This window comes from Thermobia domestica, chromosome 5, assembly GCF_964235325.1.
Source record: "Thermobia domestica chromosome 5, izTheDome1.hap1.1, whole genome shotgun sequence".
Lineage (NCBI taxonomy): Eukaryota > Metazoa > Arthropoda > Insecta > Zygentoma > Lepismatidae > Thermobia > Thermobia domestica.
In genome coordinates this window covers 308,530,000-308,556,821 of record NC_137458.1, presented here as the reverse complement: position 1 = coordinate 308,556,821, position 26,822 = coordinate 308,530,000, and the positions used below count along the sequence as shown (strand labels likewise).

The following is a 26,822-nucleotide window of genomic DNA, read 5'->3' as shown; positions in this document are numbered from 1 at the left end:
ATTTATCATAGGTACAACACAGCACATGCTTGTTCTGGGGCTTAATATGCTGTTAAAACAGCACTGGAGAGTAGATTAGACTGAAAAGTAGAGTAGATGGCACTAGCACGAGGCCCGATTCGGAGCAATCGGTTCAATCGGCTTAAACCCGGCCCTGAAATCCAGAATGTGTTAGTATCTTTAGAAAGAGCACTTGAAAGTACATGTAAAAGTAATATTAGACCACTAGTATTGTCAACACCCTATAGGTACGATTTTCCGCACAGGCAGAACGGCAGTGTAAACAGATCAATATTTGAATTTAATATGCAGGTGAAAGAAATAATATATTAAAAGTACAGCCATGTTAGATTAGGTGCATTGCGTAGACAAGATTATACTAGTCACGGCTTACGCCTAATTGTAAAAGAAAGAAAGGTCTGTGATTGGATTATTGAGGCAGCAAATGATTTTTTTATAGGTCCCGAGTTCTGCAGAAAAACGAAATTTACGTCATTTACTTCACATGCGCAGAGTGAACATAAAGACGGTTCCTGCACTTCTTATGACAATAGAAGTAATGTAGGTTATGTGTATTGTGGTATGTCCTCTTGTATCTCGGACCTGAAGATGATATTATAAGTTGCCAAAGTAATATTCCCCAAATAAAAGCAGTAGATATAACTAATATTTCTAATCAAAAAGTAGATGAAAGTGAGTCTAAATATATACCGTATATATATATATATATATATATATATATATATATATATATATATATATATATATATATATATATATATATATATATATATATATATATATATATCCAAATCCTACAACATAACGTCCAAGGATTAGAAAATAAAATAATAGAATTAAAAATTATTTTGGAAAATGAATTAAGTAAAACTGATGCCTTGTGTATATCGGAGCACTGGCTGAATAAAGAAACAATTTCACTCACAGGTTTTAAACTATCTGCGTACTATCGTACAAAAAAATATATCCCATGGCGGTATTGCCATATTCGTGAAAGAGGACCTTCGTATCAAAATGTTAAGGAATACCCTTACATTGAACGTTGAGAAAACTTTCGAATCTGTACCACTTGAATTTTCTGATCATAATTATGTCAAACAAAAATGTCAATGATTGTTTTGAATATATTAGAAAGGCTTCTATCTGGATTCTCGTCCTCTAAACAGTCATTAGTAATTTGTGGTGATATTAATATTGATTTATTAGTAAATAATAGCAAACAAAAAGAAGATCTTATTTCGCTCTGCACATCATTTAATCTGAAACCTATCGTAAATACTCCTACCAGAATAGGCAGAACAAGAATCTCCGCCCTTGACCAAATTATAATACCACTTGATGATTTCGTATCTCATGTTGATGTACTAAACCTAGGCTATTCTGATCATAATGTTCAACTTCTTTAGTTTTCCACAGAAATAATTAATAAGAAAACAAACAAGGGCGAATGATCTAAGGGCGTTCAGTTTCACCCACTAACGTGGCATGTTTCAGGTACTTGTTGAAAACTGAATCATGGGAAGATGTTTATAATGAATGTAATGTTAATGACCAATTTAATTATTTCTTTTAGGTATATTTACTCATTATTTTAATATTGCTTTTCCTAAACGAAACTTTTTAAGATAAATCGGTAAATGTCAGTTCGATCTGTAAGACATTAGTAACAACAGTTTCTCTAGAAAAACACGCTATTTAAATGAACTATGTCGATTCTGCCGTATTCTCGTGTTTAAACGATACTACAAAATGTACAGACGAGGTTTACATGAGGTCATAGAACAGATAAAAACATCAGAAAATGATACTTACATTGGGAAAGCTTCCAATAAAATGGAAGCTACATAGCAAATTATTCGAAAAGAATCTGGAGAACGAAAACCCTCTTCTAAGATAAGTAGTGTTTCTTGCCAAAATAAAATTATTAGAAAATCGACTGAAATTGCAAATGCTTTTAACGATTACTTCACGAATGAAGTGGAAATGCTTGTCACTAACAACGGGAACAATAAACTATCTAGCAAACAATACGTTAGTAGACACAATGAAAATACTTTCGAAAAATCATTATTCTTACACCCAGTAACTAGTTAGGAAATTTTAAATACTACACTGAAAATTAAAAATAAGAGTTCTTCAGGATATGATAAAGTTCATGATAAAATTCTAAAGCAATGTTCTTATGAGATTGCTAATATCTTATGCTTCATAGAGTTATTTACTATGAAGCAAATACAAATATATTAGTAACCGGAGAAAGTTACGTTGAGCTGCATAATGCAGTAGACTGAACCATGTCTGTCGTCAGTGACTTCTCTGCATATAGATATATTTTGCATATCTATAATGTAACGGTTTCTTAACTGTTATTTTGTTTTTTGTATCGTTATATGTAAATTAGAATAAGGAAAAATTGAACCTTTTAAACTTAAATTGACACTATTTTTAATATTGTGTGTAAGATTTAAATGTATAAGTATGTACACATTCAATGTTCTTGTGACGTGTCCAACTCATACGTTCACGTTGTGAACAATGTGTATGAAAAAGGATGAAAATAAATACAATACAATACAATACAATACAATACAACGGTATAGTTGAAGTCCGTAGGTGAATTTAGATAAGGAAGTTGACTGACGGAATCCCGAGGTATATACTCTAGTCCCGAGGCGTCTCTTAGGAAGTTACATAAGTTTTTGGAGATACATCACATTTACGTTAAGTGTAAAAAACGTAACAAGTTTCTGCAACTTAGTCAGATCTTGACTGTTTTGTACTTTGCTCACTAAGCTTAACTTTCCATATACACCCTTTTGTGTACCCAACACTACAGCTGCGTGCGCACATAGATTCTAAGTATATTCCCTTTTCGTACACATTTTTTGTTATATTAAAAAAAGACACGTTGATATTCAGTGCTTACTTCCCCATCACGTGTAAGACATAGTGACCATTTCCTAACAGACATCTCCAAAAATCTATTTCATATCAAAATAAATTGTAGAAAAATTTGGATTTCCAATTTCCGTATAGTATGGTATTTCTGTTACTCTTTGTTTTTTTTCTTTTCTTTCTTTTCCTCTTATTTTTTTTAAAAGAACTTGTGTTAGTAAAAATATGTTTTGATTGTAATGGTATAATATATTGAGAACAAATGTATAAATCTTCCAGCACTGGTCTATATTCTGTAGCATTTTTATTGTATAATAATAATAATAATAATAATAATAATAATAATAATAATAATAATAATAATAATAATAATAATACGTTCGATACGACTTGAGTAATTTTAAGCTGGTTTTAGCTTATACATGCAGATATATTTTTTTTCTGAAATTGTAGAAAAATAAAGACATTAATATACGATAATATACGATATCCTATTCTGAATTACCCCTTTGACTTTGTCTCACACTTGAAGTCTCTCCTACGATATCCAATGTTAATATGAATTTTCCATTGAGTATATTCTATCATTTGGATTTAAGAACATACGAAAACACAGATATTAATTAAAAAAAACACACACATAACGGTTCAGATGTGACTCCTATTTCATTAGTTTCCGCTCTATTTCTGTTTCATCTGAAGCATACACATCTTATGTTAGTTAATAAGATAGAGGGTTTGAAAGAGTGCTATATTATGCTCTATTGGGGCGCGGTGGCTCAGTGGTAGAGCGTTCACCTCCGGTGCTTGAGGTCCCTGGTTCGATCCCAGCTCGCGCCGTGTGGACTTTGTGGTGGACAAACACCGTGCTCGTGGATTTTCTCGGGGTTCTTCCGTTTCCTCCCACTTTCTTCACCATTTCACTCATCATCACCGTCTCCTTTAGTCTAACCGGCATAAGCGTGGGACGTAAAACTAAAGATTTCATTTCATTTCATTATGCTCTATTGATTGTTTACTTAATATCACATCAATATGCAAACTCATATAGTCCAGAATATAATTTCATTTTTCTCTCTAGATAATAGTCATACACTGTTGACCATTATTACGTTTTTTGTTACCCTGTAATGTCCCTCGATCCCGGTCCGAAAGGATTCAACTTTGAAGGCTAGAATATTTTTTGAAGAAAAATAAAAAGGAGAGGAATCCTTAGCCCACAAGACCAGGGACTCGTATCCGCTTGGGTTACCGCAAGCAGCAATTAAATATTCCAGAGGCAAGACTCAATATTGACCATTTTTTTTTTTTTTTTTTTTTAAGAATTTTTGGTATAGCAAACCAAGTTAACTCTTCAACTAATAACAATTTATTTACAATTAATAAATTCAATACGAATAAAAATAGACTAGACAATTGCGTAAGTAAATATATATAATTAGTATAGTCCTTCAACAAGACCAATCTTCCTTTCAATAAACAAATTTTAAATAAGTCAAGTTATAACACACAAATTTTCGTCACCCTTAATATCAATTTTTCAATTTAAACAAGGTATTAATGATTTGACAAATTATTAGTTTTAGTCAAACGATGCGGCAACATATGACCTATCTTATGTAGTAAATACCAATTTACTTAATTCGGTAAATCTTAAGAGTCTTCTTCCCGGCGAAATTAAAATACCGCTAATTTTACAGTAATTATGTGATATCTTCAAATAGATAAAAGATAATTGAAATATGGAACAAGAGCGCCCTAGACAATATCATTTTGCGTGAGGTACCGTTATCACAAGTCACCTAGTGGCTTTCCGTTTTCAGCTGTTTAGAAACGCGAAAATAAATGCCGATTTTCAAAATGGCTCGAAATCGAAAGCAGATAAGTGAGTCGTGATAACGGTTTCTCATGTAAAACAATATTGTCTAGGGCGCTCTTGTTCCACATTTCGATTATCTTTTATGTATTTAAAGATATCACATAATTACTGTAAAATTAGCGGTATTTTAATTTCGCCGAGATGAAGACTCTTAACTATTCTTTTTTATTATTATTTTGTCTTTGCAAATTCTGGAATTTACTTGTATTAATTAGGAAAAATGGGTCTAACAATCATTAATCAAGATAAGAAGAAACTTCGACTGATCAACCAAATTAGAGTCGAAAACGACCAAACACAAACGTTAAATATCACAAAGGCACAGAAAGGATAGAATAATAAGTTAATAAAATCTGTTCTTACCTTTACATATCCGTAATCTGCTGACCCTCTTTTTGTCCTTTCGGTTTGTGTCCAACATTTAACAAACCCAATGAAAGAAAACAAATATGGAGTTGAAAGCTACAGCAAACTAGCCAAAAAAGTAGTATCCTTCAGCAAAAACTCCATTCGGCTCTTAACCTATTAGACTACAACTCGAAGCAACACTAAACAGAAGCAGCGACAGGTCGCAACTGACCTTCCGATACGTAACGAAGCACGAGGCAGGGAAAAAATCGAGCTGTTGCCACATTGTATAAATCCAATATTAATATTTTGGGCGCCCGCAGAATTTTTTCCAAGGAGGGGCAAGACACGCACACACAAACATGCATATATATATATATACACACACACACACACACACACACATATATATATATATATTATATATATATATCCCACTCTCACACAGTCACATCAAAAGACTTATGCACGTAATCCTTCATGTCGAACTGATCTATTATTTTAGCACATAGTATATCTTTATTAACTATATAGTAAACATATATTTAAAAAATCAACAGATTAGATATTAGGATAGCGTTGACAGGAAAAAGGACACAACACAAATAATCTACTCAGCCTACATTTCATTAACTGCTGTTCGTTGAACAGTAATTCTAGCCGACGAGAACCCTCCTTAGCGAATCTTGTAATTGTTTTTTTCTGAATACATTCTTGTTTACGAGCACATGTTTTCGGTGGACACAATATACACAGTCCACTGAGACTTTCCTCCTCCATTCTTGAGCGTAACCAAGATTTTACTCTCATTAAAATACTAAATGAACGCTCTACTGTGCAAGTAGTCGCTGGAAGCGGAAGAAATATTTCTGTTACACTCCCAACATCGACAGCCGAGGCTTCGGTTGCTGGGTATGGGTTGGTGAAAGCAAATGAAATGAAATCCTTAAGTTTTACGTCCCATGTTTATGCCGGCTAAGCTAAAGGAGACGGTGATGATGAGAAATGAATGAAATAGTGGAATGAAGAAAGTGGGAGAACCCCGATAAAACCCCCCACACAAGGTGTTTATCCAAAACAAAGTTCCCTTGGCGCGAGCTGGGATCGAACCGAGGACCCCAGGTACCAGATGTGAAAGTTGGTGAAAGCAGTTGGTGACATCACACCGATGATTTTCAAACATGTCCAAAATAACTTCAATGTGTTCTTGTACCTTGGAAAGATCTATTGCCTCTCCCTGTAGAGCATTTGTAGTTGGTTCTAAAATAGGACTGTATTTGGCCATGATGTATATACATTGATATTATAAATGTATCAGATGACGCTGAAGAATGTAAGTACGTAATGAGCACTTTGTTGCGCACTTCTGTTTCCACCAGGGGACAGCTGCTTTAGGCAATTCCCTATTTATGAGATTTTTCCAAAAATGTTCTGATGATTTTGTTCTTTGCAGACCACCATGTTTCATAGAAGAGGGGCACATTAGGAACAAGATTTTTTCTGAAAGACCTTCCACGAAAATATATATATATATATATATATATATATATATATATATATATATATATATATATATATATATATTGCATATTTGCAACTGAATTTCGAATGTGTTTAGCTTCATTAGTGTCATTAATAACCAAATTTAATTTATGGCCAGTACGGTGAAGAAATAATGCCTTAGGATATTGTTTGTGTATTATCCTGTTCACACCACCTTCCGCTCCTACCATTGTGGTGCATCCATCATAACCCTGTCCACATAATTTCGACATATCAAGTCACATTTTGACGAAAAAGATAAAACTTTAGTTACAATTACAGTTAGCATTAAGTTCCTGTAGAGCCACAAAATCAAGGAATTCTTCTATTTTGGTTTGATTTAGAATTGAGTCTAATGTCCACACTTTCATAAGCAATTACTCAGAATGATTTTTTTTTTTAAATTTGTTTCCTTCACTAAAACATTTTAAAATTCCTTTTCACAAACTAAAACCAATTCATTTTGAATTCATTGTGAAGTATATTTCACATTGCCGATCGTCCTTCAATGTGTTCTTTGAACACAGTGGGCTTTATTCAGAGTCGTTCTGACGAGTGATTAGTGCCATACTAAAGAGTTCGACTAACATATATTTCCTGCAGTATTCAGGCCTTTAGTATGACGCTAATCATACTTTAAGACGACTCTGCATAAGGCGGAGTGTCTCCAGCCTCGACACGAAAGTCTTAACAGATCAAGCAACACGCCCGAGTTTGATTTATGAACTCGAAGAGATATATCATGTGTTGTGCAGAAAAAGATGGAAGATAATATAGGAACTACCTTTCTTTCCGTTACTTTCAACTTGCTTGATTCCGGAATTCGGACAACGCTATTCTCATCTTTTTGCCTCTTAGAAAAGTCTTATAGCCATTCTGAACATTAAACCATTAACAGAGATTAAAAAAAAAAAAAAAAAAGCATCTTCGGCTTCCGAAAACAATTAAACTTTTGTCACCAGAAAAGCCTATTTGAAGTCAACCTTTTTGAAAATTCAGGCGAGGGGGGGGGCAATTGCCCCCTCTTGCCCCCCCCCCTTCTGTGGGCGCCCATGAGCGACAGGTCGCAACTGACCTTCCGATACCTAACTGAGCAGAGGCGGGGAAAAAATCGAGCTGTTGCCACATCGTATAAAACTACAAACTATTTTTTTAATTCACACAATCCAATATTAATATTTTAGTTTATAAATATAAGTATTTTAAATATTATTCTTTTTAACGTCCATAATTAGTATTTATTTTAAACACTATTTCACTTATTTTATATTTTATTTAATTCCATTCCATTGTCTTGTCCATTATCTTACTGAGGAGTGTTCTCTAGCCGTCGTATCAAAGCAGGGGCGGTTCCAAAGGAAAGACATTCAGTGGCGGTTTCGAAGGAAAGTTACTTCCAGTGGCGGTTCCGAAGGAAAGTCACATTGAGAAGCGACTCCAAACTATGAACTATTACAACCCTCACGCTGAAATTTCGGCTAATTCTGCTCATTTTTCCGAAAATTTTGTATTTGAGGAGTCATCTGTGGATGTTAACCCATTTTATACTGATAAGTCGCTCAAGAAGATCTATTTTATGCATTTCTGACAACAATAAAAGAACACGTTAGTAAGGGTTGCGTTCCAAATCGACAGGCACAATGCTATAGATATACCACATTGACTTGACACCTAATGTTGCGATCCAAGCGCTGTTATCGCAATGTCCGTGAACCTGGCCCCACCCACATTGACACTAATTTTAAAACATATGCCAAAAATTAGTGCCCCATTAGTGATGACGACCTGTAATGTTAAAAAAAATTGTGCCGTTACACAGACTTCAAAAAAAAAAAAAAAAAAAGAAAGAAAGAAAGAAAGAAAGAAAAAAAAGAAAGAAAAATGAAAAGAAAAGAAAAACATTCTGGGTGGGACTAGGTTCACGCTAGCCTTCCCACTCAACCGATTGAGATGAAACCTATACATAAAGCTAGTGCTAAATTAGTACTGTCGATACCGCATAAAAAGAAAATTAGTGGCATTATCAGAAGGCCAAAAATATTCGAAAATCTAATATGGCGGCATCATCAAAGAAAACAATTGATCCTCATATTTATCATACTATACATAGCACTAATTTTCTTTCTATGCGATATCGTCAGCACTAATTTTTGGCATAGTTTTCAAAATTAGTGTTGTTACACAAACGTCAAAAACCTAAAAAGATATGGGTAGGGCTAGCGTGAACCTAGCCCCACCCACTCAACCGATTGAGATAAAACCTATACACAATGTTAGTGTTAAATTAGTGCTGTCGATACCGCATAAAAAGAAATTTAGTGCTATTATCAGAAGGCCTAATATATTCAAATATCTAATATGGCGGCATGATCAAAGAAACAATCGATCCTCATTTTTATGATACTACACATAGCACTAATTTTCTTTCTATTCTGTGTCGTTAGCTCTAGTTTAGCACTAATTTTTGGCATAGTTTACAAAATTAGTGCTATTGCTCAAACCGCAAAACCGCACTAATGTTTCCTTTATTGCTTGAAGTGGAGGTGTAGAGTTATATGTCAGGAAACTCCCATATGAAATACATGGGGAATTTTTCATTGCGCCAAATCCTATCACATTCGAAAGCACTAATTACCTGTAATAGTGCAATTGTTAGTGATTCGTAAATGCTTCGTGGTGCATCAACAACTGAAGTTAATGCTTTATTAGTATAGGTGCTACAAATAAAATAGGTTTGAACGTTAGGGTGAAGTTGGTGCTCCCACTTCAAGTACTAACTAAAAAATGAGTGGCATTCGTTAGTGCATCGTTAGAGCTTCAAAAAACTAACAGTTTCAATAATGTTAGAGTATTAGTTTAGTTATGGCCAATTACATGTCACGAAATTCACATAAGAAATTTATGGGGAATTTTTCATTGCATCAATTTCCGCCAAATTCAAATGCACTAATGATCTCTTCTAAGGAAATCGTTAGTGCATTTTTAGTTCTTCTTTGTGCACCAACACCTAATGTTAGTGTTTCGTTAGTATAGGCCGTGCGTGAACTTGGCGCCCCACTTCAAAATATGAGTACTATTCTTTAGTGCATCTTTAGTGGTTGTATTAAACACTAACAATTTCATTAGTGCTTCACTGTTAGTATAATTATGGCCAATTACATGTCAGGAAACACAAATAAGAAATGTATGTTGAATTTTTCATTGCGTCAAATTTCCGCCAAATTCAAAAGCACTAATGATCTCTTCTAGTGCAATCGTAAGTGCCTCATTAGTACTTCTTAGTGCAGCAACCACTAACGCGAGTGCTTCATTCGTGTAGGTGCTAAAAGTAAAACATCTTTGGAGGTTTGCTTGAACTTGCCCCGACTTCAAGCACTAGCGAAAAAAATTAGTGATATTCGTTAGTATATCGATAGTGCTTCCATTAAACACTAACAGCTTGTATGAAATTTGATGCTTGTGAAGTTGGCGCCCCAATAAAAATTTTCAATAAATCACAAAATATGGTAGCACTAACGTTAATGCTTAGTATGTTTAAATGCACTAACAATGCTATAACGATTGACGTTAACCCCATGTTTCTACATCAATATGTATAGATATGGATATTTCTGAAGTTGTCCCCCAACCAAAAGTCTCCAATAACTCGTGAACTCTGATACCACTAACGTTAGTGCTTAATGCGTTTACGCGCACTAACGATGCACTAAGGATTGCCATTAACCCTAAATTTCTACGTCAATTTATATGGAATTTGATATTTCTGAAGTTGGCTCCCATCAAAAATTTTGATTAAATCCCCAAATATGGTAGCACTAAGGTTAGTGCTTAGTGCGTTTAGGTGTACAAACGGCGCACTAACGATTGCAGTTAACCCCGTATTTCTACATCAATGTGTATGGAATTTGATATTTTGGAAGTTGGCCCCCCACCAAAAATCTTCAATAACTCGCAAACTCTGATATCACTAACGTTAATGCTTAGTGGTTTAGTGCACTAATGATGCACTAACAATGTGCGACGTTTGTTGTAATTTGGAAGGTGGGGGGGCCAAACTTCAGACACGTCGCATAGAAAGAATATTAGTGCTATGTATAAACGTGCTTGAAGTTGGCTCCCCATCTCTTCCAAATTACACCAAACGTCGCACATCGTTAGTGCATCGTTAGTGCACTTAAACGCACTAAGCACAAAGAATAGTGCTATCTGAGTTTACGAGTAATTGAAGATTTTTGGTGAGGGGCGAACTCAGAAATATCAGATTCCATACAAATTGATGTAGAAACATGGAGTTAACGGCAGTCGTTAGTGCATCGTTAGTGCATCGTTAGCACACGCACTAAGCACTAACGTGAGTGCCATCATATTTTGTGATTAATTGAATATTTTTGGTGGTGGGGCTGATTCAGAAATATCAAATTCCATTCAAATTGACGTAGAAACATGGGGTTAACGGCAATCACTAATTCATCTTTAGTGGGGATAATAACTTCATATGAAGTTAGCCCCTACCAAAAATCTTCAATATCTCGTAAATTGTGATTGTACTAACATGTACTAATGATGCACTAACGATGTACGACGTTTGTTGTAATTTGGTAGAGGTAGGGAGAGGGCAACTTCAAACGCGTCGCATAGAAAGAAAAATATTGCTATGTATACACGTGCTTGAAGTTGGCCCCCCACCTCTCCCAAATTATACCAAACGTCGCACATCGTTAGTGTATGGAAAGTGCATTTAAACACACTAAGCACTAACATTAATGCTATCAGCGTTTACGAGTTATTGGAGATTTTTGGTGGGGACAACTTCAGAAATATCCAAATCTATACAAATTGACGTAGAAACATGGAGTTAACGGTAATCACGAGTGCATCGTTAGTGCCCTTAGACGCAGTAAACAATAACGTTAGTGCTACCATATATTGGGATTTATTCAAGATTTTTGGAGAGGGCAACTTCAGAAATATCCAAATATATACAAATTCACGTAGAAACGTAGGCTTAATGACAAATCGTTAGTGCATCGTTAGTGCACTTAAACGCACTCAGCACTAACGTTATTGCTACCATATTTTGGTATATGTTCAAGGCTTTTGGTGGGGACCAACTTCAGAAATATCAAATTGTATACAAGCTGTTAGTGTTTTTTTAGAAGAACTAACGAATGGCACTAAATTTCTAGTTAGTGCTTGAAGTGGGGGAAGTTCAAGCCGACTTCCAAATATATTTTACTTTTAGCACCTACACTAATGAACACTAACAAGCACTAACGATTGCACTAGAAGAGGTCATGAGTGCTTTTAAATGTGCTGGAAATTTGATAAATTGAGAAATTCCTCATAAATTTCTTATAAACCCTAACGAAACTTTTTTTCTAGAAGCACTAACGATGCACTAATTTTTCCTAAGTGCTTATAGTAGGGCCAAAGTTCATATTATTTCCCAAAGTATTTGTTGCACTTATACTAATGAAGCACTAACGTTAGGTGTTGGTGCATTAAGAAGCACTAACGATTGTCACTAATTTTTTCGTCAGTGGTTGAAGTATCTGTAGCAGCGAGAAATTGTCCCACGAAAGGGTTTTCCTTGTAACACCTTAACTTAAGAAGCACTAACGACGTCCCTGAACATAATCTCCACATAACGCACTAACGATAAATTTAGTGTCAATCGCTAGTGCATCGTTAATGATTCTTAGTGCATTAACGCCTATCGCTAGTGCTTTATTACTATAGGGGCTACAAATAAAAAGCTTTTGTGGCGGCAAGTTCACTCTGCACTCGCCACTTCAAGTACTAATGAAAAACTTAGTGTCATTCGTTAGTGCTTCCTAGTGCACCGACAACTAACGTTAGTGCTCCATTAGTGTAGGCTCTACAAGTAGAAAAACATTTGGGGCCAGCGTGAATTTGGCTCCCATTGTAAGCATTAAAGGAAAGTAAGTGTCATTCCTTCATGCATCGTTTGTGCTTCTAGAAAACACACATAGTTTCGTAAATGCTTAACTATTGATGTAGATATGGCTAATTGAATGTCACGAAACTCCATAAGAAATTCATGGGGAAGTTTTCATTGCGTTAAATTTCCACAAAAATCAAAAACACTGATGATCCCTTCTAGTGCAATTGTTAGTGCATCGCTAGTGCTTCTAAGTGCACCCCAACCTACCGTTCGTGCTTTATTAATGTAGGTGCTACAAGTAAAAAAAAAAATCTTTGAGAATAGCGTTAACTTGGCAGCAATAACAAAAATATTAGTGCCGTTTTTGTCGTTTGTGTAACAGCACTAATTTTGTAAACTATGCCAAAAATTAGTGCTAAATTAGTGCTGATCATATGGCGCAGAAAGAAAATTAGTGTTAAGTATATTATCATAAAAATGAGGATCGATTTTTTCTTTGATGATGCCGCCATATTAGATTTTTAAATATATTTTTGCTCTGATAATGGCACTAATTTTCCTTTTATGCGGTATCGATAGCACTAATTTAACACTAACATTGTATAGGTTTCATCTCAATCGGCTGAGTGGGTGGGGCTAGGTTCACGCTAGCCCCGCCCACATCTTTTTAGTTTCTTGACGTTTGTGTAACAGCACCAATTTTGAAAACTATGCCAAAGATTAGTGCCAAATTAGTGCTGACGGTACTGCATAGAAAGATGATTAGCGCTATATATCTTATCATCAAAATGAGGGATCTTTTGTTTTCTTTGATGATGCCGCCATTGAACATTTTCGAATATATTTTGGCCTTCTGATAATAGCACTAATTTTCTTTTTATGCGGTATTGAGAGCACTAATTTAATACTAACTTTGGGTATAGGTTTAATCTCGATGGGTTGAGTGGGTGGGGCTAGCGTGAACCTAGCTCCACCCAGACTCTTTTTCGTTTTTTGAAGTCTGTGTAACGGCATAATTTTTTTTAACATTACAGGTCGTCATCACTAATTGGGCACTAATTATTGGCATATATTTTAAAATTAGTGCCGATGTAGGTGGGGCCAAGTTCACGGACATGTTATCGCAACTGCGTAGACGGCTGCAACTCTCTCTCACTTACCAGCAGCTGAACCCTTATTGGCTCAAAGCGCGGGTGAGTCGAGAGTGTGAGCTTTAATTAGTATTGTCGCCACGTATCAAGACATTGTTTCAGCACTATACCAGATAAGTCGAGCTGACTTTACTATATTTTGCAGATTAAATGCTCGTTCCGCATTTAGTTTCCCCGACGTTAAGCTAAACTAAAAGTCTCTAAAAGTAAATCAAATGCGTCTTCGAGTAATGATTATTACTATTATTTTTAATAATAATAATAATAATAATAATAATAATAATAATAATAATAATAATAATAATAATAATAATAATAATAATGAAATTTGTACTTTTATTTTAGGGAAAACTAAGACATAGTTTTAAAACGAATTTCAAATACTTTATAACCAAAATTGTATTATACACTGAAAATTGTGTGAACAACAATATACATGCAAAAGAGATATATAATATGAATTTCAAGAATGTTTCGATGAGCAGAATTTAGGAAAATTGATTTAGGAAAATATTCCTTAGACCTATTTGCCATTACATCTTCAATCCAATTTAGATAAGCAGCAACTTTCACGTTTACATTTGGTGGAATACAGTCTTTTGCAACCATTGAAATAACTCCTACCACTACATTATCACATATTAGAGGTCCGCCTGAATCTCCAGAACAAAAACCTTTGTCCGCTCTTAAAACTCCAGTACATAATGTAGTATGCGGGTCTATGAACTTCATGATTATAAAACAAGTAATCTTATCCAATATGGGTACGGCAACTTCCAATAGCACCGGGGACATTTCACCTTCAAAACTAGTGAGACCCCAACCGACTACAGTACACATACTGTTCACTGTGACTGCACTAGAACTATCCTTAGGTAATGTAGCCACAGACAGTTTATCAAAATTTTCAAATCCAAATTCAAGTTTTAGAAGCGCAATATCATTATGGTGTTGACGAGGACCCGTATAATCGTAATGTGGAAACACATGAGAAACATCGAGTCTTTTAAAAGGCTTCGGGTCTAGTTCCTTTCGCCCTGCAACCACGTAAATAGATTTGGCTGAATATGTTTCCCGTGTTAATTGCTTAACAACACAGTGTGCTGCAGTAAGAATCCAAAACTTATTGAGAATAGATCCTCCACAATGATGTGTTTTGAACCAATGATTGACCCAAACATGGACAACATACATATATTTCTCAAAATCTGCATCGTTTCCTCCAATAATTCTACTGTAATTGCCTGTAGAAGCAGTACATAAAACCGTGTTTGCCACAAGAATTTCCAAAAGATATAACATCTTGCTTTTTCTGTTTTATTATTGACCACACAGACAAACAGTAATAAAACTTTATCTTCTAAATGCGTAGGAATGTATGTCTTAAACACATCACACCATATAATCATTTCATGTAGCGATCGTTTGTCTTTAGAAACGAGGGTTGGAATCCAAAATCATGTGAGCACACGCTGGGATGATTCCTACTCGTGAGCATGGGCGGATTTAGGAATTGTCTGCTGGGTGGCAAATGTTTTGTCTACTGCCGGGGGGGGGGGTTACGGTAAATACAAATGAGAATTGAAATATCTTTTAAGTGGCATATTTTCGTCCAAAAGTTGGGGGACATAGTTTTGTCAATGCCCCCTATAACTCCGCCCATGCTCTTGAGTGTTATTTAGGCTTAAATTTTTAGAAAATGATTTTTTTCCTATATTTTATACCCTTTTATTGAATATTTGCTACCTATTAATTTTATATTTCTATTTGCCAAAAATATATTACAAGGTGCAGATTTATTGTACGGATCGAATCATAAATTCATTGCAGATATACTTCTTTTACAGTAAATCGACTTTTTGAATCTTAAGCAATCGTTTTTTGTGGTGTAGATTTGCATCTCTCTGTACAGATTCACTTTAGGGGGCATTCAGTGTAGGTAGAGATAAGAACTATAATGCAAAAGACATTAACTTGTACTAGCTGGCCATAAAAACCACGAATAACATCTAATCGAGTCAGCACAGGAGCGCAGCAGGTGGGCTCGAGCGTAAGCGAAGGGGTGCGCCCCTACGAACAGGAGTTTTAGCGAAGGTGAATATACACATAAACAAGGATAGCGCAAAATATTGAATATGACATAAAATTACTTGAGAGTTACACATTGAACTATGTATTTGTACGTTGCTAGAAACATTGGAAATACCCGATTAGTTGCTTGCATGTTTGTGTTACAAAGTAACATAACGTGTATTTTACAATTATGTGGATCCCCTTACTCTCCAAAACTTTTATAGTTGCGAATGTAATGGGGCGTTTACACAGTCGATTTGTGCTCGACTCAGTTTAACTGAAGTCACTTTCAACTCTGTTGATTGTGTAAACAGGATTTCGACTGATTCGAAAGCGAATAATCGACAGGCAACTGAATTGAAAGACGTTTTATTTTCTGGGGTCGATTCGATTAGATTGCCCAGCGAAGACAACTGGGTTGCCTAGTATAGACACCTGATTCCAGAAAGCAGGCCCATGACAGTCAAAGGGAATCCGGAAGTACACTGTTTTAGTTCATAACTTTCACTGCGAGAGCGAGAGCGATGTCGATAGTGTCGCTCCGTCTCGCATGCTAATACTCACTTGTTTAAGAATGTGTCCATCTTTTTCTGATAAGAACCGATTCCAAGATAGATCTTTTGGTGAGAAGTATATCTTGAGCCGTCTTGTCTCAATGTGTTTACAATTGATTTCATATTTATAATTAAATATCCGCTTATTTTATAATATGTTGCTTGTTGTATTGTGTATGTGACATTCTTTAAAGCAGTATGGATGACTTGCGGCTGTGTCATTACCGATTGGAAAGAAGTCCTGCTACATGTTTTAGTATTTTCCAGAAAATAGGTTTGTTACATTATAACATTATAGGGTAAATAGTTAAAAGTTTCAGTGTTCGAATATCAATATTCACAAATAATAGTTTTACTAACTTTTATCTAAAATTAAAATTTTGTTGGATTTAGGTTCTGTGTGTTTAACGAAGTAATTGAGTAGCAAAGATACACGTAGGCCTATATATGGCTGACTGAACTTTTTTCGTTATATATACATAAATTTAGCAATACTTAACATGTTTGTATAAGAGCAGAGTGAAAGATAAGTGTAAATTTAACCAAAAAAAGCTGTGGAACTACAAAATGAGTCCTGTTACACCTTCATGTACAGATTAAGAATAGGTGAACCAATCTAAAATCTTCGTTTAGTTGAATTATACTTTAGTGTCCCTTTCAGTACTGGGATTGAGTATAGCCTGCTCCCCCCAGTGATTTTTAACGAATCATAGTGATTCTAACGATTCATATTAGTTCATAATGAATCGGAATCGCATGTTATAAAGATGTAAGATGTAATTCTTGTGATAAGGAAGCTTTAGTATAAGTAGTAGTAGTAGCGGTAGTAGTAATAGTAGTAGTAGTAGTAGCGGTAGTAGTAGTAGTAGTAGTAGTAGTAGTAGTAGTAGTAGTAGTATTTAATAGCAATAGTAGTAGTAGTACTAGTAGTAGGAACGGGTTAGAAGTTCCGCAGGGGTTGGTTGGGTTCTGTTCTCTATATAAGTACAATAGAAGTAGTAGAAGTAGTACTACTATTACCGGCAGTAGTAGTAGTAGTAGTAATAGTAGTAGTAGTGATAATAATAATAATAGTAGTAGTGGTAGTGAGTCTACCAGTTCCGGTGACAAAGAACTGGGGGGAGCGGGCTATACACAAACCCATTACTGAAACTATATGAGATTCAGACCTTCAATTTAAGGTGGAATTTGAACCAACGTAATGCGTTTATATTTCAATGTACTTCCTGGAAGATTAGGATTCGATTTCAGGCGGGAGCTCATGTGGTTTGGATTCCACGTTAATCAATATGTCAATGTCTCATGTAGCCTCGCTGCTGCACGGGAGTTAAGCAGAAAATCAACTCAACTCATTGAATGTACTTCTATCGCAAGTCGAACCGAGGAACATGTGCATTAAAGGTGTGCATGTGAGCCATTTGACCAGTGAAGAAGACATATAAAAAGTAATTACATATATACCCTGCGTTTGATTAAACTGTATTGTTAGTACCTTGAGAAGTTGCATTTTGTAACGGCAAGTTTGAATTGGGAGCACAATTATTATTGCTGCAAATGCATTTTCTGGGCAAAATGACTCATATTGTCTAGAATAGGGATATCCACAAAGTTCCGGTTCCGCGAGGAACCGGTTCTCGGAGATCCGGTTTTCAGAACGGTTCTCGGAGATCCGGTTTTCAGAACCGGTTCCGGACATGGATCCGAAAACCCGGTTCTAGAACCGGATCTTAGGAACCGGTTCCAGATCTGGATTCGAAAACCCGGTTCCAGAACCGGATCTTAGGAACCGGTTCCAGACCTGGATCCAAAAACCCGGTTCCAGAACCGGATCTTGGGAACGGGTATCAGATCTGGATCTGAAAACCCGGTTCCAGACCTTGATCCGAAAGCCCCCAAAGACCCGTAAAACCCCCAAAGGAGGCACAGAGTTCACCTTCAAAACACTGCAAAGAGGACCATGCGCTTGTGCCCTCCCCGCCCAGACCCGCTTGTGCCCCCACAAAAAAATGTTGGTCCACCAGTGGGTGTTTAGCCAAATGAGTTGGCCAGTTTGCCTATTTAGCCAATGAGTTTGCCAGTTACCCAGTTTATTTAGCCAAATATAACAAGCGGCCGCCGCCTGGGCGCCTGCCTGTCAAAGAATGAAATCAAATCTTTGAGTTTTACGTCCCACGGTTATGCCGGTTAGGCTAAAGGAGACGGTGATGATGAGTAATGAATGTAATGGTGGAATGAAGAAAGTGGGAGGAAACGGGAGAACCCCAAGGAAACCACGCACACGATGTTTGTCCATCACAAAGGCGCCTGCCTGTCGATTCCATCATTTCATCTAGCACACTGTTCACAGCCTGCCAGCAGCTCGGGTTTAGCGTAGGGATGGTCACAAATTTTCGGTTCCACGGAACCGGTTCTTGAAGATCTGATTTTCAGAACCGGTTCCTACCTGGATTTAAAGAACCGGTTCCGGACCTGGATCCGAAAAACCGGTTCCAGACTTGGAACCGAAAAACCGGTTCCGGAACCAGATCTGTTCAGACCCGAAAACCGGTTCCGCCAGGAACCGGTTGTGGCCATCCCTAGTCTAGAAGCAATCGTACTGCTGGAGTGTTGCAAATTAGCATATGGAAATTAGAGGTAATATACTATTTATATGCCCCGGGCGCCAGATTGGAAAGTCGCAAAATTGGGCAAATATTTGGGACAGTGGTTTGGTTTGATTGGTCAGGGAGGATCTAAGGTGAGTTCTTGCCCCGGGAGTCAACTAGCGTATTTCCGTCGCTGCGTGGCTTGTACACGTGATTCTAGCCGCGGGTTGTGAACTTCCGCTCTCTTGTCGAAACACCTATTTGTTACACACATAATAATATTATCATTCTATCACCGGTGTGAACATTACAGCCTTCAGCTCATTTCTTTTTGAACACTCCTTATATATAATTTACGCATATGTCATACCTGTAAGGTAAGGGGAACCGAAGAATTTCAGCAATCAAAAGTCATTCCCTAAGACAGAAGACGTTCTGTTTCTCTCTGAGCGTTATTTATCTTCAAATATGACCTAGTACTGAAAGAGTACATGGAACATAATACCGGTACCTATAATGGTTATATGACAGTACTGTCAAGAAGTGAGAGAATTGTTGCTTTAGCTTGGTACTAATGGAGGTTACGTGAAATGCGAAAAGTTGATTTAAAAAAAGTGTGCAAAAACAAGTACAGATAGAACTAATGCTTACAAATTAGGTTAGATAAACTTATGTATTTTAAACAAAATTTAGTGTAAATAACACATGTTCTCTGACAGGAGTCCTAAGTCTTCGTGTTATTTGTTAGGGATCGGGCTTTGCATGTTTCCAGCTAGTTCACGGAAACAATCCACTCGTTCAAGCAACTTAATGAAGAAATATAACTACTACTTAATTAATTTGAAACGAATTTTGTTTTTAAAAAAACATAGTATTCATCAGGCTTTGAAAAACAAAATCCACATGAGTCCTTGTGGGTATTTTTGGTTTAAATTGATTTTGTGAAAGTTTCTTTGCGACGGTAATGTTAAAATGTGAATCTGTAATATCATATACAATAACTTGTTTCGGGGAATGAGTGGTTCAGTAGTAGATCTCTCACCTGTGGCGCATGGGGTATTTGGCTCGATCCAGCCCAGCCAAATGGACTTTGGAGTGGACAAACATCATGCTTATGGCTTTTCTCGGTAATCTCCCGTTTTGTCATTCCACTATCATCCACCGTCTCTTTTAGCCTTGATGGATAATTATGCAACATTAAATTGAAAAAGATCTTCAGCTCACGAGCTGGAGTAGTAGGTAGCGAACGCACTTTTGTTGCACCGCTAGGAGTTCTTGGTCAGATTTCTGGTTGTTCTGATTCAAGAACTATCAGTTCACGTCTGATATAAGTTTAGTGCTAGAAAAAGAACTGAAACTTCAACAAATAAATGCAAGACTTTTTTCTGTTTACTGATAGAAGAGGCTTCAAGATGCTGGTGATGTGTTAGGGGAAACATTTATGAAGAGCAATAGAATAGCAGTGTGCAGCGATCTGAACAGACAGTGATAGTGTAAAATAGTTAGCCTCTTATTTCCAATGAGGCCAAATTGTTGGTGTAACGAAAGTGCTATATGTGTTGAGTGTATTGTGAGGATCAGTGCCTAAGATTATTACTGCCAACAAAACTCATGGCAAAAACACGTTAGCAAAAAAGAACAGAGGTTGGAATGAAGCCCCCTGTTACAGGCACTGCCGAACATTAAAGCTGATTGTCACTTAGAACTGTCGTTCGACTGTGATGAAAGTGACCCAAGGCTGTGAGCACCAGTTCTCACAGCCTACGTCGAAATCATTCCGCCCCGAATTGCATGATAGGGACATAATGTGTTTGTTGCACAACTGAAACTGTTGATAAGGGACCATAAAGCTTTAGCACACGCCTATGTTGACGCGAATATGCAGCATTGACTGCTGATGTCTGGAAACGTGTGATATGGTTGGATGAGTCTTCGTTCATTATATTTCAAATCACGATCGTGTTTATGTGGTCAGACACCAGAGAAGCGTATAATATGCAGTGTCTCCACCCAACCATGAAACATGGTGGACACTTTGTGACCATGTGGGAGGCAATATCTTGGCTTTTATGGGGTTCTATGTTGACGCTTACCGGTCTCGCCCTTGCTGTGATTATGATCCGATTTTGGGGGACCGTTTGTATCCTATGCGTGGGATGGTGTTTCCGGTCAATTATGCCATATTCCAGGATGATAATGCGCCCATTCATACAGCTGAAGCTGTTGTGTCGTGATTTGAGGAACATGTAGATGAAATTGAACAATACCCCTGGCCCGCCGAATAATGGACTAATACCGTCCGACGTAGAGAGAACTACACGCAGAATGATGCAGTATTCCACTCTTGATAATCACCTCATCTATGACTCCATTAAGTCACATCAGAGCTGTTCTAAGGGCGAAAAGTAGTGCAGCCCTATAGTAATCTAGTAAGTTACATTTTTTCAGGTATTCCATTGAATTGATACGTATCTGTATATCAGTATTCCTTTGTCATCAAGCGTGTACACAACTTCAAGACGGGAGACCCGGGTTCCACTCCCGGTGAGCTCATGTGGTTCTAATTCCATGTTAAGCAGAGGTGCATGTCTCATATTGAATAGATGTTGAAAGGGACATTATGCCCTGATCCAACCAACGAAATAACATAGTAAATATTATTCATCAAATATAAAAACATGTACTAACCCAGGGTGCAAAATTTCAAAATCAGATGCACTCGACAATCAAAAAATGATTGTCGCCAGTATCTCTCATTTACAAATTATGAGAGACCCCCACGGCCTTTGGTTTGAGAAAGAGACAATTAGATTCAGTATAATCAATTTTGAATTGGACAATTCATATACATGTTAAAAAGTATCTTAAGACTGCACGTTTGTGTAACGTTCTCTTTGTACTGAAGTACCAGTTGTCGATTGCAGTGATAACGGTATCTCATGCAAATATAAATTTTTTAAAAATGTTTTACTTTACACCGCTTGACTCATCAAAAGGGCCCGGGTCAAAATTGTTCCGCGACAAATGGACCCTAGTCAAAAGGGAATTGCGTCAAACGGGCCCCGGTCAAGAGGGGGCCAACTAAAAAAGGCCCGTGTCAAACGGCCCCGCGTCAAAAGTGACCTTATCAAAAGGTCTCCGCAACAAAAGGGCCAAATCAAAACGCTCCTCATCAAAAGGACCCGGGTCCAAAGAGTTCCACGACAAAAGGGTCCGCTTCAAAAGGGCACGAGTCAAACCAGCCCCGCGTCGAAAGGGCCCAGGTAAAATGACTCCGCGAAGAAAGGGCCCGAGTCATAAGGGCGCTGCGTCAAAAGGGCCCGAGTCGAAGGGGAACTGCATCAAACGGATCTGGGTCAAAAGGGGTCCCGCTACCAAAGGGCACGAATAAGAACGACCATGAGTCAACGGCCCTGGTTGAAAGGGCCCCGCTTCAAAAAGACACAAGTCAGAAATGGCCCGGGTCAAAAGGGCCCGGTAAATAGGTTCCACGGGTAAAAAGCTTGAGATCAAAGCAAGAGTGGAGATGAGGCATGCACAAGAGGATAGTGTCCCCTTAGTAAGTTGAAGTGTTTGTGAAAAGAAGGAAAAATATCTGTGGTTATTAGTAACAAATAGCAAAATTGAATGGTGATATTAGTTTTGTTTGCTTGTTGATTGTTCTGCAACAATCGCTATCGCTTAAGTCGTTCTCCATGAAAGTTTGCTTGCACTCTCGTATTTCGAAGTTGGTTTTCTCGTGACATAGCCCAATCCAACTTTATCTATTGCTGACTTTCCACTTAGTTCTAAAATTCCATTTTTACCCCTGGATCAAAGTATAGTATAAAAATATTCTGTGAAAAAGATTAGATTAATTTTACTGTGAGAAGACATGTGGATCTATATACAGGGTTAGTGAAAAGTATTGGGACAGAACAATATAAAGGGCATGCGTGGACGGAGGAAAAATAAATGTTACATACAATTGGTATTATTGCAAAAACTGCATTGATTTGGATTGTGGTCACCATGGAAAGTATCTTGAATTCGTGTATTCAAGCCTAAGCATATCACACAATATTGTTTTAAATGCAAAAGGTTATGATTTTACACTTCAGCTTAGGCTTGAATATTCCCACAAATGAGAATGTGAATCATTTTTGACACATCATCTGTTTGAGAGAGTGTGCTATGTTTAACATATGTATGTAATAGAAAAATGTATCATGATAGGGCAGTAACAAAGAGACGCACAGATGGAGGAAAATGAAATGTTACAATTTGGCATTGGTGTAGAAACTGCGTTAAATGATTTAGTGTACATTATGGCAGCCATCTTGAATGCCGCATATTGTATACCAAACAATATTTTTAAATAGAAAGAGGTATGTTTGTCACATAAATTGATGCTAGAATCTTCCTACAAACTACATTTATCGTCCGTTTCAAAAGCATCGGAGTCTACGTTTATTATTTCCGAAAATATGCCACTATCATAAGAACCACGGCTTGTCGCGGTGGTATTCATAACCAAAAGCTCAACTAAAAAGAGGAAGTGAATCCTAAGCAAACTACAAGGATGTTGAAACAGTCATACAAACTTCTACTGGCTAATAGAAAAAGGAAAAGAAATATAGTTACATGTTTTTGCCTTTTGAGTACTCATTTCTTTTTAGGGCATATATACTTGACACAGCATGTCAATTAAATTACGCAATACGTGACCTGTGCGCATGAAGGTGACAAATATTCGTGAAAAGTAAACAGGAGGTACTAGTTGCATGCTGCACTTGGTTTCTAACAGTCAACTGCGTGTTCTACTGCCGGAACTGACCTTGATAGGTGCGCCTTTACTGGACGCGTTGTAACAAGAGGGCAACTACAATTACCCATGGGTCTCTTGTAGCTATACAGCGAGCTGTGTGCGTTTTGTGCAGGGGCGAATCCAGGGGGGGCGATCGCCCCCCCAGAAGAGGAAAATTTCTTATTTTGCATAAATAAATAAAACCCATCCCAAAGTTTGGAACCCTTAAAAGTAGGAGTATGACAACCCGTCAGAAGTCTGTCCTGGATCCGCCCCTGTTCATAGCCAACGTAAGGTATATATGAATGTTCAGTATCTTACGTCAGAATACATAGTTTGTTGAACGTTACTCCGCAATTTACTTAATGAACATTGTAGGTTTTATTTGTTTTTTTTTTAGCATGAAAGAAACACATGGGTTTATCTCACATTTTGCTTAGATAGCCGCTTGAAAGTGGTACGTACTAGTCATATACTATTTATGGAGATATTCGTGACGGGATTTACGTTCATTCATTGATTTAGTTCAACAAGTGATCTCTCTCCTGCTAGTTTCAATTTCAAAAATTCTTCAAATAATGTATGCCTGTGTAGAGGACTGTATCTTTAGTGTTCATGGTTCTGGAGTTCAAGTCCTAGAGGGAGCGTCGAATTTTCGATGTAGATTCAGCATTGAGAGGCAATTGGGGAACTATGATTAAAAGAGGTAGTGATATCTGTGGCCTATTTCTCAAAATTGCTAGTCTAATACTTTACAAGCTATAAAAGATACGACTCTGGATTTCACAAGTTCTTCCAATTTCTGTTTCTCAAAGCTTTAGGACTTGTGAACAGGCAGGGGCGGATCCAGGGGGACGATTGGGGCAAAGATGAAACTTTATTTTATATATAAATAAAAGCCACCCCAGAGTTTGGAGCTCTTAAAAGTAGATCTAAGTAGCAGTATTACAACCCACCGCCCCCCAGAAGTCCGTTATCGATCCGCCCCTGGTTCTGTGTCACTTCCTCTCTGGTCCTGGCTGTGTTTGCGAAAATATTGTTTGCTTTCCATGCTTTGGGGTAAGGGGTAAGACACCTCTGCACACCTTGGGAGAGTGGGAGGGAGTAACATAAAATGATCGATAGACGACCGATGTTAATGTAGAGTTCATAGTTTCAAGCAGTGGCATATACTGGTTTGAAGGCATGGACTACCACTGATCTTGTATATTGTTATTATTATTAATGATAATAATAATAAAAGTAATATAATAATAAGTATAATCATCATAATATGCATATCAATGAACAAAAATTGGTTTGATGTGTTTTGTTTGAATTTTTGTTTCGAGACCATTAATGTTTTTCGCTGTAAATGAAATTCCATCATACCTTTGCGCAGTTAACTACTCGTGGATTGCATTCGTAAAATGTTAATTTTACCAATGTCACTTCCCTCAAGAGTCGCCTCTGTTACTGACGTTGGGTGTCATTCCGTACCAATCTTGGCAAAAATTCTGAGTATAGTAACGTAACGCAAAAATGCAGACAGTCATTATAATTGTTTATTATCACCACCTAAATCGCAAATTTTTGCGTTGTGTTAACAAGCGGTTCTCGGGCCTTTGTTGCGGAGAACTTTTGACCCGGGCCCTTGTGATGAGAGGCGTTTTGATTCGGGCCTTTTGACTCGGGCCCTTTTGTTGTGGAGACCTTTTGACGCAGGCCCGTTTGACTCGGGCACTTTTGTTGCGGGACTCTTTTCGACTCGGGCTCGTTTGACGCAGGGCCTTTTGACTCGGGTTCTTTTGTCGTGGGGTCCTTTTGACCCGGGCCCTTTTTATGAGGCGTTTTGATTCGGGCCATTTTTTTCGGAGACCTTTTGACTCGGGCCTTTTTGTAGCGGGGCCCCATTTGACCCGGGCTCGTTTGAGGCAGGTCCCTTCTGACTCGGGCAATTTTGTCACGGGACTCTTTAACCCGGCACTTTTGATGAGTCAAAAGAAGGCATCATGCGCAATGCGATGGCACGGTTGCTCAACATTTCAAAAACTGCGTTCCAGAAGTGATTCCAACAATGGCGAGAGCACTGGGAGAAATGGGTTCATTGCCAAGAGGTTATTTCTATTCGGGCCCTTTTGACTCCTGCCCTTTTGTTGCGGAGACCATTTTGTCCTGGGGCCGTTTTCACTCGGGCCGTTTTGTAGCGAGGCACCTTTTGAATCGGTCACTTTTTACGAGAGGCGTTTTGTTTCGGGTCTTTTTGTTGTGGAGGCCTTTTGACCCGGGCCATTTTAACGTGGGGCCGATTTGACTCGGGCCTTTTTGTAGCGGGGCCCCTTTCGACCAGTGCCCGTTTGACGTGGGGCCCTTTTGACCGGGGCAGTTTCGACTCTGGCCTTTCTGTCTTTGTCCTTTTGTTTGGCTCTTCTGACATGGAACCGTATATATAACGCAGCAGCTGAAATGCTTGGGGCAGGGGCGGGTATGAGTAAGTCGATGATCGATCGATCCAGGGCGCAGTAAAATTAGTTACTCCACTGTTCATATCTCTTTCTTTCTCTTCTCTCGACGTCATGTCTGGAGATGAATGTTCTGACTAATAGGCTACAGCGAGGAAAGGCGATATAGGCTATCAATGATAAATGTTATGACTCTTAACTTAATATATATATATATAGAATAAAACGAAAAACTCTATAACGGTCTTTTGCCCCCCCTCCCAGTTGGAAAAAGTCCTGCGGGCATTAGTGATTATGATGTACCTTAGTTACCGTATTATATTGTTCTATACACGGAATAAATACTTATATTTTTTTATAATAATAAGAACCTTTTTTACATTTATTACGGCCAAACGTTTAATGACAGCAAAACATATTCACGTTCAGCGTAATCAGTTTCCATTCTCAAATAATTACAGTGAGGAAAATTAAATAATTCACGCACAGATTTAGGACTTAGAAAAGTGTCCTCCGCACATGTCGTTGTAAATTCCTAAAGAGTTAAAAGCGCTAGTAGCAGTAATTAGCTCAGTCGGTCCCTATAGTCTATTAGTGAATTACATACATCTTACAGATGTCTCTCTTTCTTTCCCTTCTATT

At 37.5% G+C, this 26,822-nt stretch overlaps 1 protein-coding gene across 1 annotated transcript; it reads right to left on the bottom strand.

Moving 5' to 3' along the window:
* Positions 1-14,122: 14,122 nt before the first annotated feature.
* On the bottom strand, positions 14,123-15,064 carry LOC145684950 (duodenase-1-like). Its single transcript, XM_081757304.1, has one exon. It carries the CDS (start codon positions 15,041-15,043, stop codon positions 14,144-14,146), a length of 900 nt encoding a protein of 299 aa, XP_081613430.1. The 5' UTR covers positions 15,044-15,064; the 3' UTR covers positions 14,123-14,143.
* Between the last annotated feature and the right edge of the window lie 11,758 nt (positions 15,065-26,822).